Source organism: Podarcis vaucheri (genome assembly GCF_965113315.1).
Source record: "Podarcis vaucheri genome assembly, chromosome: 5".
Classification (NCBI taxonomy): domain Eukaryota; kingdom Metazoa; phylum Chordata; class Lepidosauria; order Squamata; family Lacertidae; genus Podarcis; species Podarcis vaucheri.
Window position 1 is genome coordinate 36,165,011 of NC_138763.1, and position 17,936 is coordinate 36,182,946.

General features: G+C 43.7%; 2 protein-coding genes and 1 long non-coding RNA gene across 5 annotated transcripts in view; 1 reads left to right on the plus strand and 2 right to left on the minus strand.

The window, feature by feature from the left end:
- Window positions 1-17,936, minus strand: part of LOC309532073 — a 346,799-nt gene that overhangs the window by 183,164 nt on the left and 145,699 nt on the right. The gene's annotated exons all lie outside the window — the stretch shown is intronic.
- Window positions 1-17,936, plus strand: part of LOC309531973 (vertebrate ancient opsin-like) — a 128,928-nt gene that overhangs the window by 88,174 nt on the left and 22,818 nt on the right. The gene's annotated exons all lie outside the window — the stretch shown is intronic.
- LOC309532795 (G-protein coupled receptor 35-like) lies at window positions 7,599-17,113 on the minus strand. 3 transcript variants are annotated; one of them, XM_082223483.1, is made up of 3 exons: window positions 17,035-17,113; window positions 9,876-10,028; window positions 7,599-8,949 (listed from the first exon to the last, which is right to left on the minus strand). In XM_082223483.1, exon 3 carries the CDS (start codon window positions 8,935-8,937, stop codon window positions 7,984-7,986), a length of 954 nt encoding a protein of 317 aa, XP_082079609.1. In that variant the 5' UTR covers window positions 8,938-8,949; window positions 9,876-10,028; window positions 17,035-17,113; the 3' UTR covers window positions 7,599-7,983. The 3 variants fall into 3 exon arrangements, with proteins under 3 accessions (XP_082079609.1, XP_082079607.1, XP_082079608.1); XM_082223481.1 differs by having other exon boundaries at window positions 9,872-10,028; XM_082223482.1 differs by lacking the exon at window positions 17,035-17,113 and having other exon boundaries at window positions 9,872-10,036.

Genomic DNA, 17,936 nt, shown 5'->3' on the forward strand with positions numbered 1-17,936 from the left:
TTGCATTTGCATTGCACAGAGGTTGTGTGCATTGCACAGAGGGTGTGAGTGCATTGCACAGAGGGTGTGTGTGCATTGCACAGAGTGTGTGTGCATTGCACGGAGGGTGTAGTGGCATTTGCACAGAGTGTGTGTGGTTTGGTTTTTGTTTTTTTTGTTTGTTTTTTTTTGCATTGCACAGAGAGTGCATTGCACGGAGTGTGTAGTTGCATTGAACAGAGGGTGTGTGCAGTGCACGGAGTGTGTAGTTGCATTGCATGGAGGGTAGTTGCATTGCACGGAGTGCGTTTTTGCATTGCACGGAGTGTGTAGTTGCATTGCATGAAGTGTGTAGTTGCATTGCATGGACTGTGTAGTTGCATTGCACAGAGTGGGTAGTTGCATTGCATGGAGGGTAGTTGCATTGCATGGAGTGCGTTTTTGCATTGCACGGAGTGCTTTTTTGCACTGAGTGTGTAGTTGCATTGAACGGAGTGTGTAGCTGCATCGCACGGAGTATAGTTGCATTGCATGGATTGTGTGAGCACTGCACGGAGTGTGTTTTTGCATTGCACAGTGTGTGTCTGAAAAGGAAGCTGGCACGGCGGCAGTTTTGTCGGGACTTTTTTAGCGGTTCTGGCCAGCGTCGGCCCTGTAAATTTACGTATTATGATGGCAGCACAAGATGCCCCCTGCCCAAGCAGGGCTGGAAGCTGGCAAGCAATACCTCAATACTTTTTGCCCATATTCCCATTTTATTTAGGGATCCAGTTGGATATCGTTGCTAAAACATACCACTTGCCTATGGAGAAGCTGTCTGCCTTGAAGGAAGTTATTTTGTAATACTTCCTCTGTAGCAAGTGATGCTTCATCAGATCCGATCTTGCTGGGTCACTTAATTAATCTTGCATGCAGAGTGGTTGCCCCAGGCCGCCCCTTCCCTTCCCACTAGGCCAGGCTGCCTGCGGCCTGAGGTCCCCTTACCTTTCTCATGCAATGGGATCTCATGCAATGGTTGCAATTCCTATATGTATGCAATAGTAGTTGGCCATGGCAGGATATTTGCACAGGGATTTTTCAGGTTCATGCTGATGCTGCTGGATCTTTGCCCTTTGGTTTTTTATTTCAGGGGCTGCTGGTGTGCAAAGCCATGGCCTCAAGCCCGGTATGGTGAGGCAATCATGTGACCTAACTTTTGAGTTTTCCCCATTGTAGTAGCCGTTCACATGTGGCCCGAGGAGTTCAGTGACCATCGGATCTGCTTTTGGTCTGATAACCAGGTAGTGGTGAGCGTCTTGGCTAAACAGTTCTCACGCTCCAGCAGAGTCTCCGCCCCTCCGCTCATGCTTTTGAGCTGCACCGCTTAAGGTTTAATATTGTGCTTTCTGCTCTCCTGATTACGGGATCCTCTAATGATGTCTCTGACACTCTATCCCATTTTCAGATGGAGCGCTTCAGATCCTGGGCTCCAGACTCAGCTATTGCCAGACTTTTCCAGACCACCTGTGGCATTTTGACAACAATTAGTAATTACAGAGAGCAGCAGCTTCCATTTCCCCTTCTGCTTTTAGCTCTTATGGGAAGGCCTGGATGGATTTCTTAGCCTTAAGCTGGCAGTCCTCGGCCATTCAGATGAACTGGCCCCCATCCTCTGAGCAGTTCCTGCAGTATTTGGTCCACCTGCCGCAGATTGGGCATGCGGCTATAACTATAAGAATTCAGTCCGCTGCAATGTCTGTTATACTGAAGCTTTATTTTTCAGAGACCCTTGCATAAAGTTTGTAATGTGCAGGGCCTTGGAAGGTTGGAATAGGCTCCAACCTCATAGGACAGTGGGCAGGAAGTCGGTCAATTTTACCTAGGCAGGATCTGCAACAAGTTAAAACTTGTCTGCTGGTAAAAGATCAAGGCGAGACTCCTTTCAGTATTCCATTGCATTTTGGGCACTGAGGGTTGGGGAAATGGTTGTTGGAGCCAGCACAGGGCTGAGAGTCTGGAGGCTTATTGCTTCAGGACTTTTCCTTATCTGCTTTGGAGCTTGTCATTAGAGTTGGGAACTCTAAAACAGACTTAGTGGGCAGGAGTGCCACAATCAGGCTTCCCATTACAGATGAGGAGGGCCCTTGCACGGTTATGGATACCAGAAAAAATTGGCTTTTCATTCCCCTGGGGGCTGGCCCACTCCTAGTGCATGAAAATGGGTTCCCATTAGCCAGGCATTAATGTGCTTACATCGTGCACCAGTTATCACGGCCTGCGGCTTGCCTACCACTGAACACGCCTCATTCCTTCCGAATAGGGCTGCGGCAACGGCTGCACACTGGGGGCCTGTCAGTAGACAGGATTGTGAATACGGGTCATTGGAAGTCTGACGCTGACAAGGGTTATATCAGGAAGTGTCACAATGATGTCTGTGCTGATGCTTGTCTGTTATTTCCTTTTCTCATAGGAGCAGCGGTGCACATTTGGGCCACAGCATTGTACACTGGGCTGGCAAGCGCGCTGACAAGTCTGGACTGGGGCGCCATCTCAGTCTTCCTGCCCATGTGGACATATACTGGATGTCCAGATGGGGAATGCTTTGGGAGGAGGTCCTTCCTTTGGTGCGGTCGAGTGTGACCTGTGCAGGTCCTCCCGCAGGGCTGGTGGTACAGCTGGGCAAGAATGATTTGCTGTCTTCCTCCAGCATAAGTCTGCATTCCTGCATGCAAGAGGGCTTGGATTGAGTTGATGGCAGCTCTCCCTGGACTCAAAATAATTTAAGGCATTTGGTTCAAGGTGGTCTGGAGGGGGGGTTGGAGCACCTGTCCCCTCCAATGCGCAAAGATATTCCATTAAAGGAAACCAAGGATTTGCCATGCTTTGTCAACCCCTTTCGAGGGGTAGGGCCACGCAAGAGTCCCTGGGAGCATTTGGGGTGAGCTTGAGTCTGATCCTGGTTCATTGCTCCCCCACGCTGTTTACTTGTACTGACGATATGGTGGGGCCCAGTCGTCAGTGCTGCCCTGCTGAGGTGAGGTGCAGCTAGTCGGGAACCAATGCCTAGACAAACTACCACCAAGCAGGCCAGAAAGCATGTTAATATGGCGGTGGAAAATAAAATAAATAAAGTAAATCAAATAAAATAAAATAACATATAAAATAAAATAAAATAACAAATAAAATAAAATAGGTCCTTGCTTTAGGTGGTTCTGTGATATTGCACCCTGCTATTTTCTTCAAGACTGTTCCCCTCTTTGGGGCAGATGGGGGGTGCATCTTTCCCCTATGGGGAACGACACCTGGCGGGATGCGATTGCCTTGGGATTCATTTGTCCCCCACAATGTTGCTGGTACTGACGATATGGTGGGGCCCAGTCGTCAGTGCTGCCCTGCTGAGGTCAGGTGCAGCTAGTCAGGAACCAGTGCCTAGACAAACTACCACCAAAGAGGCCGGGAAGCATGTTAATAAGGAAGTGTAAAATAAAATAAAATAAAATAATAATTAAAATAATAAAGTAAAATAGGCTTTGCTTCAGGTGGTTCCATGATTTTGCACCCTGTGATTACCTTCAAGGCTGCTGCCAGCTTTAGGGTGAATATTTCCCCTATAGGGAACGACACCTGGTTGGCTATGGTTGCTTTGGGATTGAAGGAAGGGTTGCATTTGTGAGTGGTTTGGCGGTGAGCTAAGGCTCTGTGGCGGTTAGGCATTGGTTAAATTGGTTGGTGGAGGGGTATGGATTGGCTGTGCCTGCCCCTCCAATGCTGCTGCTGACGGGTATTCCGTTAAAGGAATTCTGGGGCTTACCATCCCTTCGTCCAAACCCTTGGAGCAGGGTGCGGGCCGTGTAAGTTCCCAAGGAACAAGCAGGGAATAGCTGAGGGTCTGTGTCGCAGTCCCAGCTGTCCCTGGTCTTGTTCCTCCACACGCTGACTCACGGGAGTCAGCGCTGTCCCCAAGGCGGGGGGGACAGATAGTCATAACCAATGCCTAAGCAACCACTCTCAATTTGTATGAAAATAAAGTTGTGGCCAAAAGTATGCCAAAAACCTTAAACAAAAATTATGTGTGATGTGTGAGTTATTGGGGTAGGGGTTTTGGGGGACCTCAGCACGCAAAGCGTGTTCTCACTAAAAGAGAGCACGTGTTGCGGATGGGGCCGAACAAAACTCCACTTGGTTGCCAGGCAGTATTAGATTCAAGGGGCCTGGAGCAGATTGGAGGATGGTGTTACTGGGGTAAATTTGATGTTGCCAATTTAGGGGTGGGATCAGTGGTTATTTAAGCAAGGTCCACAGCTTTCTCTTTCTCTTTCGCTGTGGACATCGGATCTCCCGCCCGCCCACCCTTGCTTGGGCTTGCGCCTTGACCTTGCTCTGCCTGTCATGGGGTCGTTCGCCTTGGTGCGGGGGCCCAGTAGGAATTTTTCCAATTGGCTGATTAGTGTGTGCCTTTTGGGTTTTGCCTACTGCTTAGCAAATCGTCACAACTTGTAAGGTTGGCGGTTAGGCATTGGTTAAATTGGTTGGTGGAGGGGTATGGATTGGCTGTGCCTGCCCCTCCAATGCTGCTGCTGACGGGTATTCCGTTAAAGGAATTCTGGGGCTTACCATCCCTTCGTCCAAACCCTTGGAGCAGGGTGCGGGCCGTGTAAGTTCCCAAGGAACAAGCAGGGAATAGCTGAGGGTCTGTGTCGCAGTCCCAGCTGTCCCTGGTCTTGTTCCTCCACACGCTGACTCACGGGAGTCAGCGCTGTCCCCAAGGCGGGGGGGACAGATAGTCATAACCAATGCCTAAGCAACCACTCTCAATTTGTATGAAAATAAAGTTGTGGCCAAAAGTATGCCAAAAACCTTAAACAAAAATTATGTGTGATGTGTGAGTTATTGGGGTAGGGGTTTTGGGGGACCTCAGCACGCAAGTACAATTTAATTATGAACCCTTTACATTTAGACAGATGCCATGGAAACATACACATCAGATAGTTTATCAACACTTTTTAGATTGCTTTAGATACTTTCCTAGCTTTTGTGGGCAAGATCTATCATCTGTCTATCTATCATCTATCAAATATATACACACATAATAATAAATAGAACAACTCTCACCCCTATAAAACTCACCCCTATAATGGGTATTATGTTGTACATTAACATTAATTATTCCAATTACTCCATCCAAATGTCCAGCATATAATGTCCTGGGGGCAGCATAAAAGCTCCTTCCCCCAGTCACCAATAATCATTCCCAGGAAAGAATATAGTTCAAGCCAAATATAGTTTTATATGCAAAGATGCTATAGAGAGTATATCTTTAAGACCAGTTTCATTTGTATATTGAATAAATGGCCACCATATTGCAGGAAAAAAATGTCCGCTTTCTCCTTTCCTTTTATCACTTTTACATTATGTGTTATATTCTCAGTGACAGCCAGTCGCCAGACATTTTATATGATAAATCCAGGGATAATCCTTGTGAGGTTTCAGCTACAGATCGTTGAGCAGCTACTAAAAAAATAGCCAGTAAATCCTTATTCTTGCATTCAAGCCTTCAAAAGAGGGGCAGGAAAAACAACTGGGGTGAGAAATCCATGGGCTCACAAGCCATTCTGAATACGTCTGAGGACCCCAGTCCCCAAAATGCCTGCATTACTGGGCATCCCCACCGTAAGTGATAAGAAGTCCCCTTAGCACCACATCACTGACAGCATCGTGGTTGGACCAATGTCCTTTAAAAATCATTTCAGTGCAGTTTTAAAGATGCATCTCTAGCTTATCAATTCAACCTGCAGAAATGGCCGTGCATGAAGCACAGGATAATTGGGATCGTTACAATTTGAATAATTGGGGTGGCAAATTTCTGGCCATCCAGATTTTGCTGATCAACAACTCCCATTAACTTGAGCCAGCAATGTACGTGGACGATGGAAGATAGTTTAGCAACAGTTTGAGGACCACATCTCAGTCCTCATTGGAGTAGAGAAAATGCTTGATTCCTTGCCACCTACTCTTAGTCCTGGATCCAGCCTTTATGTACTCCAATGCCCATGGCTTCTTCCTGGTGCCTACTTCCAGGGTCTTCTCACATCACTAGAAGGTTACATGAGCCACAATTACAATGACTTCTTTTTTTTTGTAAATCTGTGTTGTGCCAGTGCAGGAGTGGAGGGACCTGTTTGAAGTCAACATCACTTAAGGAAAATGTTTGGAAACAAAGAAGGGTTGTAAGAAATAATCTAGAAATTTGGCCACGGGTTCCAGGATGGAACCAGAAGTAGAGAAGAAGAAGAGTTTGGATTTGATATCCCGCCTTTCACTCCCTTTAAAGAGTCTCAAAGCGGCTAACATTCTCCTTCCCCTTCCTCTCCCACAACAAACACTCTGTGAGGTGAGTGGGGCTGAGAGACTTCAGAGAAGTGTGACTAGCCCAAGGTCACCCAGCAGCTGCATGTGGAGGAGCGGAGACGTGAACCCGGTTCCCCAGATTACGAGACTACCGCTCTTAACCACTACACCACACTGGTGGTCTACTTGGGGGAGACCTTAAATTCTTATTAATCTTAGGTAAACAGTAGAAAATAGGTATGTGGGCATAAGGTTGCAGAAGAAATTCAAATGTGTGTTTATCAATGAAACCCATGGTGTATGCATGTTGCAACACAGTTTTTAAAAGGGTGGTTATAGAGTCGGTAGGATCTTTAGTAATTTTAATATAAAATCGAGAATCAGAAAGTTGGCGAGTAGCCTAATCCACATAATCCTGTCTATTCATGATGGCAATTCCCCCTCCTTTATCAGCAGGTTTAATGATGATGTTAGTATCATTAGATAAATAATTAAGACAGATGCGTTGGGGAAATGTTTGGGAACTATGATAGAAGCCCTTATGGTTTCCTGTTTGTTTGTTTGTTTGTTTGTTTGTTTGTTTGTTTGTATGAATGAACTTTCTTTCTCATGCTGTATATATACCATGGTGTGATGTCCTCTACATCTCCTTATGGAATTTGAATTTTATAGCCCACCTGGAGCATGACCCAGAAGGATAGTAACACAACAGCAGCTAGACCTGAGGCATGCTCCATCTGTGCACCCCGTGGACTCTTGTGTGCCTTCATTTCACACTAAGGAGAACCATGAAGTCTAGTGTATTAAAATGTCACCACTACCAACAGGCCTCATAGAAACATGAGTGACTCATATTAACAATGATTCTAGCAAATAAGTAGCATATATATATGCTATGAATTTGCTAGAATCAAATTCTGTATCTATATTCGGTGCTTACAGGTTCTCCCTGCAGCTCTGGGCAATCTCTCTGCCAAAATTCTGACACAATCAGCAAAGCTGTCAGGAGATCTCCTCAGCGGTTTATGCTATTATCTGCTGACAAGCACATAAACAAAACTCAAAACAGTAGAAAAATCCTAATTAACACCACCACCATTTAAGTAAGAGACTAAGGACATAATTCATTTATATCAGGGATGAAATAGTGCAGTAAATACCATCACCTTAAGAACATGTTTTGTGAAAAACGTTTGGAAATAAAGCCAATATTTTTAAAAATCATATTTATTTATTATATCTAGCACGCTCACACAGGGTTCCCAGTGGCGCTCTCTCTCTCTCTCTTAAAACAAATTTACAAAGCATTGTAGCTTGTATCTGCTGCAAACTAAAATCACTGGGAAAGTACAAAGGCAGGTTTTCAATATACAAAGTACCATCTTGAATACAGGGACATATTTGAATGAAAGGCATTACCAGTAAATAAGAGCAGAATCTGATGTTTCAACAGGAGACCTTAAACCAAGACACTGATCAGTGACAATTCAGGGCACCAAGTTCAGAAAAAATGTATAAATTAAAATAAACACAATACTGGGTTTCTGTACTGTCTTTGCTTTGTCTGCTGAGCTTTATTTGACATAATGTCCTAAATATGAGGTTTTGATTGGCTGGACATAGTACTCCAAAGGTGAAACTACATGCCTCTTAAAATGGCATTGTAATTTCAGGTGTTTAACTTTGTAATGGTGCCATTTCAGGTGCTTTACTTTGCAGCTGTAAATCTTGAGTTAAGTTGGACCTGGACTGCATTGTGTTGAAGGGAGGCAAGAGAGCTGCAGCTTCCTGGAATTCCTTAGTAACCATATAATAGCACACGGCATCTAAGCAGCAATTCAGATTGGCTATGCATGAAGTTATATGCATGACATTCTGCAACTCGCATTCCGATCCTCTGACGGCCTTCAGGACATAACTAAGCAGAAAGCTTAAGTGGAAAGGCAGGAAGCATATAATGAAGGTGGCCAAGTTCACTGAGACCACCCAGATGGCTTTCTGGGTTAACTTTTCTTCATGAGGACCAGCATTATGTTTCTTCCTGAGGCATCGGATGACTTGTACGGAACAAAACAACAATATAACCAGTGGTATGAAAAAGAAAACAATAGGTTTGATCAGGGCATGAGGCACATTTTGACCAAAGTGTGAATAAAAACAAACATATCCTTCTTTAATTTCGAATGACCAAATGCGTGTGATTGTATAAACTAAACAGCAGAGCCTGACAAATAAGCAGAAAAGAGCTGCCTTCCGTGGAGACCTGATTACTTTGGCTTTCAGAGGATGTTTGATTGCAATGTACCGGTCTATCGCTATTAGCATGATGACGCCCATGCTCATTGGCATGTTCATGCAATTGATTCCGAATACGACAAAGCAAAAAGTATCAATGGGCCATTCATGGTAGTGAAAGTACATTATGAATGGTAAGGTAAGGAGCAATGTGTAGTCTGCCAGGACTAAGCCGATCATGTAAACTCTGGTCTCTGTCCATTTGCCCAGTTTCAAGCAGAACACCCACAAGGCAACTGTATTAAATATGACTCCGAAGAGAGTGACTGGGCTGTAGAGGACATATTCAAAAGTGACTACGTTCTTATCCATCTTGATTTCACTGCAATTTGCCATTATGACAAGTTTCTGTAAAGAGATTTTTAAAAATAAAATAATGTTATGTACTGAGTTGAATAGGATCCAAACTGCAGCAGTCTGATTCGTCCTAGAACAATAGGATTCAGAATGCAGCAGTCTGATTGGTCCTAGAAGAATGCAGCAGCATGATTGGTCGGCAGGAGCCACCCAATCCAGCTCCAGATAGAAGTGAATCCACAACCTGATTGGCCGACAGGAGAATTCCGGAGTTAGCCAATCACATGCAGCCCATTGTGTAAATAATGTATATAAAGCAGATACTTTGAGGGAACTTCCATTCCCTCCTCACCACTATGAGCTGAATAAAGAGCATGAAATCCACTCTCGACTCTGAGTATATTTCAAATAACAAGTAGCAAAAATGGAACACAGAGATCATTAAAGCTTGATTGATTGTTTTAACAGAAGCACCTGGTTCAACTTCACTGTTTCCTAACCTCCCTGATTCAGAGTAGGACAATACTAGACGCCAAAAAATTATTATTTCCCGGAAAAGCATATGGGGCACAATCATGGGTGTAGCTGGGAGCGGGCAGGGAGGGGCAGCTGCCCCCAATCAATAAAATTCAATAAAAATACATAGCAAGCTAAGGTTCTGCCCCCTAAAAAAAAAGGCCTGCCCCCCCCCAACAAAAATCCTGGCTTTGTCCATGGGCACAGTCATTCCTGTTGCAAGTGTATATATCAGTTTCAAACCAATGTATCTGTTCCATCTTTCAGAACATGGGTACATATTGGTTTGAAACTTTCAGATTTGCCAATTCTGTCTAGTTTCCTAATGTGCTTCTTTAGAGCCTATTTTCAGATCTATATATCATGACTGACTTCTCTGTGGTATTATATATCTATAGTACCAATATCTTAATCTAGCAGCATAATGCAAAATGTAAACAAAGAAACAAATGATTACCTGCCTTATCTGACTCCAGGTGCCCACAAGGAAGTGTTCAGTGTAACATCACCTTGATCATCTGAAGGCCATATGAAGCCTTTCATCTGTAAGCTGATAGTAGCACTTGTTCCATTGGATGCAGCCTCCTTTTCAGGAGGCTAGTTCAACAGGAGCTCTGCAAACAAGTGCTATAGCATTAGTACTATCTGAAGCATAACTGTGCAGCATCCGTGGGAAGAGGAAACCCACCCCTTCCTCACAAAGTGATAAGCTTCAGAAACTCGAACATATCTTGCCAGATTCTCTTCTGGTTCCTCATGCCATTCTCATTCCCTTGTGATAGTTTTGTTGTTGTATCTACCCTCATTTCCCTCCCTCAGCAATTAATCTATATTTAATCATCACATTGATCAACGTAAGTCGTATTTTTCCAAAGAAAGAAGAATCCAAACAGTTTCTGTGGGTGCTAACATTCTGGCCTAAAGCATTAGGACTTTGCTAGAGTTGGGCCACTGTCACACATGGAGGTTAAAATGGATCAATTCACTGTGATGTGAATACAGCCCAACGTTGGTCAAAATGCTGACTTTTGTCACTCTCTTCTACCTTCTTGCCCTCACTTACAGCAATCAGACATGCCATATAAGTAACAAGAGGAAGTCTCAAAGCCATGTTCTTCATCCAAGTTGCTGAATTGACTGCTGAACTACAACTAGTGCCCCATTTTGAATATTGAGTGCTGTGATGACCAGGACCTAATTTGTGTCAGGGATCAGCCTTGGGGTTTATGTTCAGTAACAAGTAAATACAAAGGACCAGGGTCTCTGATCTGGCAGTAGGCAATGGAGAAGGCCAATGTCTGAGACTCTAGAGCACCACAGTCTAGGCTGTATGGTGGGAAAAGCCTGATCTCATATAGGCAGCTTCCAATAACTTCATAGAAAAAGATTAGGGTCACAAACTACCACAGTCCTTATTGGTACTTCTAGTATAAAATTAAACTGGTTTCCTGCTTACATTTTCAACAGAAGGTTTGTAGGCTTTTCAACATAGAAATGTCAAGGGTTAGAGCAGGGGTAGCCAACATGGTGCTCTCTTGGTGCTGTTTGACTACAAATCCTATCATCCCTGAGCACTGGCCATACTGGCTGATGCTGATGGTCACTGGATTCCATTGTTACATTAGCTATCTCTGGGATAGAGTGCCCCCAGCCTGTAATAATAATGAATGTAGCCGATGGATAGTTATATATCAGGATAGCACTAAATGTTTCTGATGAAGTGGTCTGTAGTCCATGAAAGTTTGTGCCATAATAAATGTGTTGGTCCTTCAGGTGCCCCAAGGCTCCTTGTTTTAATTTTAGTGTGTAAATGTCAAGATGTAGTTACTGTTGTTATTGCAGAGTCCTTTGCACAACGGAATGATGAACAGTACGTGCCACATGCTTAATGTTGCTTTATTTTCAGTTCATTGTTGAGAAATTACAAATATGCATCTTGCCTCTGCTGGAGCAGAGAAGCAACCGTCCTTCTCCTCGGAATAACGAACACCGAGAGAGAAACAGTGAAAAACAGGAAGCCAGTGTACGTCACATCCAGCTTCCCATTCCCGTGGGAAAACCCAACAGTACTCCGACTGTGGAATGTAAACATTGTCTTGTGACAAGCACTTCGCTGCACAGTGAAGGAAGCAGAAACCAACATCCTCCCCCTTTCTGTGAACATCACTGGGCAGCGTGTTCGTACAATATCAGTACAAACCCAACTTCTGTACATAGGTACAGTGTTGATCCCTTGATACAATCTTGGACAATACATCAGCAGGAATTTCATTACCTGGCATATAGGACACCGTTACGAGTCCCTTCTGAATATGTTCCCTAGCATGTTGCAACTTCAACTGCAAGTGCTTCGTGCTTTGCTTACAACCTTCCGAATTCAGCAAAGCCAAACATGCTTTGTTGTCCTGGTAAACCTGGATTGGACATTTGACAGGAATTTTCATGTCTTTGCACAATTGTAACAACCATTCACAATCCTTAAGTGAATAAGACAGTGCATTCAGTTCAGCTTCACAAGTACTTAAGCTAATTGTTGTTTGCTTCTTGCATGACCAATCAAATAGACCCTGATTGTACATGTAGCAAACTCCAGACGTACTTTTCCTGTCTGTAGTGTCACTTCCAAAACTTGCATCTGCAAAAATCTCAAGACCACCAGACTTCTGATTGTTAAATCTCAGTCTGTAATGCATAGTGCCTTTCAAATAGCGTGCTACGCGTTTCAGAGCTTTCCAATCCTTAACAGTAGGATTGTTAACTTGTCTGCTTAGCAAATTACAGCTAACAGCAATGTCAGGTCTTGAACATCTGGCAATGAAGTTTAGCTTGCCTAGCACACTTCTGTACAGTGTAGTGTCAGAAAATGCTTCTTCAGTGTCTTCTATCTGATAACCTGTTGTCATCGGTGTGTCTACAGGGTTAGCATCCATCAGGTTTAGTTTGCTTAACACATCAGCAATTTTCCGTGTCTGGTGTACTAGAATGTTACCACTTTGATCTTTCTCTATTTCCAGAGATAGGTAGTTGTTTACCTCACCAAGATCTTTCATGTCAAAGTGCTCTTTCAGTTGAGCTAGGGTATTATTGTACATTGTGACATCTTTCCAAAAAAAATAAAATATCATCAACATAAAACAAACAGTACAGCTTCTTTTGCCCTTCCTCTTTGACAAATACACATGGATCAGCTTTCCCTTGCTGAAAACCTAGAGAAAACAATGCTTCAGTGAGTTTTGTGTGCCAACACCGTGCACTTTGTTTGAGACCATAAAGGGACTTTTTCAGAGCACAAACAAATCCCTGTTTTACCTGTACGCCATCAGGTGGAAGCATATAAAGTGATTCACCTAGAGATCCATACAAAAACGCTGTATTCACATCGTGGTGACTAATGTGTAGATTCTCCTCTGCAGCTAGCTTGAGCATAAGCCTAATGCTCTCATATCTCACAGTGGGTGAGTAGGTCTCGTGATAGTCTTCACCTGGTACCTGTGCAAAACCTCTGGCTACCAATCTGGCTTTGTGTCTGACTATCTTGCCATTTTGATCAGTCTTCGCTTTGAAGACCCATTTGCTTCCAAGCAGTTTCATTCCTGGAACTACTGGAACTAGCTCCCAAGTTTTGTTCCTTTCTAAGGAATCAAGCTCAGCCTTCATAGCATTTAACCATGGCTCAGCTTCCTTAGAATCCAAATCCTGGATTTCTTGGAAACTTGAAGGTTCAAATACCTTCTTGGAGCTTTTAACAGCTGCTACTGCTGTCTTAGCAAATTCATCAGCAAATCTCTTTGGAGGTCTGCCTTTTGTGGCTCTTTGTGACCTACGAATTAGCCTTTGGTCTTCAACACTCTCCTCTTCCTTCTTAGGAGAAAAGTGACCTATTGTGAACAATGGTTCTTCCAATTCCTGATCAGAGCTTTCAGAGGGTCGCATAGAGGCTTTCGCACTCTTGTAATCCTCTGACTTATCCGATTCAGTTTCAGACTCAGAATCAGAACCTTCATCAGTGGGTGTGGGTTGTTGTTGCTTATCCTCAGTCTCATCACTGTCATCAGGATAACATTGGAAAATTCCCACATTCTCCCCCCACTTGGCATTGTACTCAACACTTCTTGTGAGCTTAATTGTCTTAGAGTCAGTCATCATTATTCTGTAAGAACCTTTCTGATAACCTAGAAAGATACCATGCAAACCACGCTTGCCTAATTTGGAGCTTTGTGGTGAATGAATCCACATGTCAGAACCAAAAATTTTCATGTGTTTGATGTATGGTTTCTTGCCAAACATCTTTTCATAGGGGGTACAACCAATCGCTGAAGACAACCTGCGATTGTAACTGTAAAGAAAACACGAGAGAGCTTCGGCCCAATAACTCTCTGGAAGATTGGCATCATGCAGCAAGGTCTTTAACCCTTGAAGCAATGTTTGATTTGCCCTTTCACAAAGCCCATTCTGCCATGGCGAGCGAGGACTGGACAAATCGTGTTGAATTCCTTTCTCAGTCAGAAAGGCTTCAAACTGCTGAGAAGTGAATTCTCCCCCGCGATCTGTGAAAAGAATTTTTATCTTCTTACCATGCACATTTTCCAACCAAGCACAGAATTCCTTGAACCTTGGAAAAGCCTCTGATTTCTGCTTGAGATTGTACACGTAAATATACCTGGAAAATGCATCAATGAGAACCATGAAGAACCTATTGCCACCCAAAGAGGGTGAAAGTGGACCAACTAAATCAGCATGAACAATCTGGTATGGTTCTGTAGCTTGCCTACTAGACACCTTACCTTTCGCAGCCATTTTCACCTTGTTTGCTGCGCATGCTTTGCACTTCATGTGGTACCTGCAGGGTTTAATAGTCATACCTTCAACCAAGGTAGGCATTTTAGATACTGCCTCAAAATGCAAATGACCAAATTTTCGGTGAAAATCATGAATACATCCTGCATGCAAACTTTTGTTAGAACCTGCAATGCAACAAGTATCATTCTGCACAACATCATCATAATACAAAACAAACAAACGATCAACACATTCAGCATGCAATACATAATCGTCTTTCTTTGTGATGGTGCATTTCTTGTTCTTGAAGGAAACGTCAATGTTCCGTTCATTCAGCTGCATCACACTGAGAAGATTGTGTGTGGCATCTGGAACATAAAGTACATCCTGTATCGATAAGTCCAAACTGTGAAGAACAACAGTTCCGTAGCCTTGACTGGGGATCGTGTGGTCATCCGCCTGGTGAATCGCACCTTCCTGCGGTGTAAAAGACACGAACAGTCTCTTATCGTTGCACATGTGGTGTGTAGCTGCTGAATCAACAACGAAGAAAGATCTAGACGTCTTCTGGACCTTTGCAACCTTTGGAGTGAAGCGTGAGACCATTGCCTTGTGCTGCGTTGTCCTTGACACCGGACCTTTGCCTTTGCTTTGGCCTTTTCCACGCGATGAGCTTCCGCTGCGCTGCTCTGTCTTGGCCCTGGGATATTTGCATTCCCTCTTCAAATGGCCTAGACGTCCACACGAGTAGCATTTCACTGCCTTCAAAGCTTTGGCGCCCTCTGGTGGTTCCACTGCATTCTGGGATGACATCTGTGAAGACTCCCCCTTACTCATGCAGCTAGCACCCCGGCGATCTGCTTCATTCTGGATCACGGCAGTAACATAGGCTACTGTGAGCTGAGCAGTTGGTTGAACAGCAATCTGAGTGGCAACGGACTCCCAACTTGGTCCCAAAGAATGTAGTATCATGAAGGAATACACAGCCTCTGGAAAGTTGAGTCCTCTCTGTTGCAACTCATGTCTCAGATTCTGCATCTCCATCAGATGTTTACGCACATCTCCACCTTCAGCAAGAGCCATATCATGCAGCTTGGCATAGTAGTACATTGAGGAACCAGCTTCTGTCCTCAAGTGAGCTTCTCTTAAAGTGTTCCAAATTTCTTTGGCTGTGGTCTTGCCACGCAACAGACAGAGCTCTTCTGGGGATACTATCAACGTAAGCGTTCCCCGTGCTTTGGAATCCTTAGCATTCCATTGAGCTGTAATTGGAGCTGGGGGGTTGTCTTTAATAACATTGAACAGACCTTCCTTCCGCAGAATTGCCTCTGCATACTGCACCCACTCTGTGTAATTTTTCTTATTGAGCTTAGGAATCCCAAAAGCATCAACCAGCTTTGCGTTTGCCATTTCTGCTGCTTAAAACGAGCTGCGTCACAGTCCTGCAGCTTTAGCCAAAAGCACTTTTAAAAGTACTTTCGTTTTCCCAGCCATCCAAGCCTGTGAGCTTGTGCCTTTTGGAGCCTTTGCCTGTTACGCGGCAAAACGGCTTTAAAAGTTCAAAGTCCAGCCATAAAGCATAAACAAGGAGCTGGCAGGCTGCTCCGGGAGCATGAGCACATACCTTCATCAATCAAACTTGACGCGCAGAGCAGATAACGCCGATCCGTTCCTCTGTTCCTCTGCCGGCATTCCGACTCGATCGCTGGAGTCTTTGTTCCTCAGTTTGATTTACGTCTTTCTGGGCCCGGAACCAAAATGTTGTTATTGCAGAGTCCTTTGCACAACGGAATGATGAACAGTACGTGCCACATGCTTAATGTTGCTTTATTTTCAGTTCATTGTTGAGAAATTACAAATATGCATCTTGCCTCTGCTGGAGCAGAGAAGCAACCGTCCTTCTCCTCGGAATAACGAACACCGAGAGAGAAACAGTGAAAAACAGGAAGCCAGTGTACGTCACATCCAGCTTCCCATTCCCGTGGGAAAACCCAACAGTACTCCGACTGTGGAATGTAAACATTGTCTTGTGACAAGCACTTCGCTGCACAGTGAAGGAAGCAGAAACCAACAGTTACAAATGGAAACAGCCTTAAACCAGGTCAGACTATTTGTCCGTCTGGCCCACTATCGTCTACTCTGACCATCAGCAGCTCTTCAGCATGTCAGACCGAGAGGTCTTCCTCATCATCTCCTGCTTTAATTGACCCTAGAACTATTTACATTCAAAGCCTGTGCTCGTCTACTGAGTTATATCCTTGCCCTTTGTAAACACTTGAAACGCAATAATGAAACACATGGAATTAAGTAGGTTACCACACTGGAAAGCTACCACCTAGGAATGATTTCTACAGAAATATGGAAAGATTAGACTAATTGAATTGCTTCTGCTTCTACTCATTTGAATAGTCTTATAGAATGCAGGTACCGGTAATTATTGTATTTACTAACCTTGTGTACAGGTATGAATATAACTCATTTGAAGGTTGTACGCGGTGCTTATTTCAGGAAAGGACAAACACCAATACCAGTACCTTTCTAAAAATAAGCCAGATTAATCTGCCTTATTTGTACTGTCTCTTTATCTCTGTGATGTAGAACTGTTGCATCCTGACCTGTGGGATGTGTGGTATTAAACAGTTCAGACACTTGCGTGCTAAAGGGCTGTACTGTGGCTTTCTTAAAAACCAAAAGGAAGACACATGCAGAGTTTCTCTTCTCTAAGAGATGTCGGAAATGCTAGACTGCTGTTTCATTTCACTCTTGTGTCACTGAGGAAACATTTCTCATTCCTAGTATTGCAAGTCATTTGCTTTCCACTGCAATCCTATTGCCTGTTACCTGAGAGTAAGTCTTGTTGAAATTGATGGGATTTATACTGAGTAGTAGATATGTGCAGGATTGCACAATTAGATGTTCATTTCTCGTTTAAAATTTTCTAAAATACACCTAGTGAGGAAGCTACACACAAGAAAACTAAATCAGAATAAAAAGAGATACAAGTTAATATTTTGTTATGCATGTGTTAGACTGTCAGAATTCTCAGTTGGCTGTACCATTGGTCATGCAGCTAACTCTGCATATCATTAAAGGCAACAAATATTTATTATTTATTTACTTCCTACCAGAGAGGGGAATAGGCATACATATTTTCTGCCTCAAGTGGCAAAATAACTTGACCAGCCTTAGGTTCTATAGACCTCAACTGTGGGAACTGGGCACTATTTGCTGCTCTGCCCCAGACAGGAAAATGTCTTGATATGCCGCTGTATGATTGCTGAGAGCAAGTTAAGCTCAAACCATGGTTTCAGATCTTTGCTTGTTTTCACTAACCATAGGTTTAAAGAAACCACACTCCCTGAGTTTGGGCATCATGCAGAACTATCATTTGTTTAAAGCCGAAAACCTCTGCTCCTTCTGAGTGCAACAGGAAGGGGATTACGTACTGGTCCAAGACTTGCTCTTGTGGCAGAAAACCAGGTTTCTCATTTCAAGCCATTGAGTTATATCTTTACAACTGTTTGGTTTATGTTTGGTGCAACAGAAGGAAATGGACCAACATCACCAAGCTACTCATTAACCTACTGGATCCAAAGGATTGGCATTATGAATTTAAATGTTTGAAAGTATGTATCAGAACTCAGGGTGGAAAGTTATGTCAGTTAGTAGTGTATAAGTACCTCTCTATTTGACCCTCTCATTACATTCTTTTCTGCCAGATTTTTTACTTTTATTGTTTAAGC

What these genes read in the sequence shown, in the direction of transcription:
- LOC309532795 (XM_082223483.1), bottom strand. Translation starts at nt 8,937, where the DNA reads ATGGCAAATTGCAGTGAAATCAAGATGGATAAGAACGTAGTCACTTTT.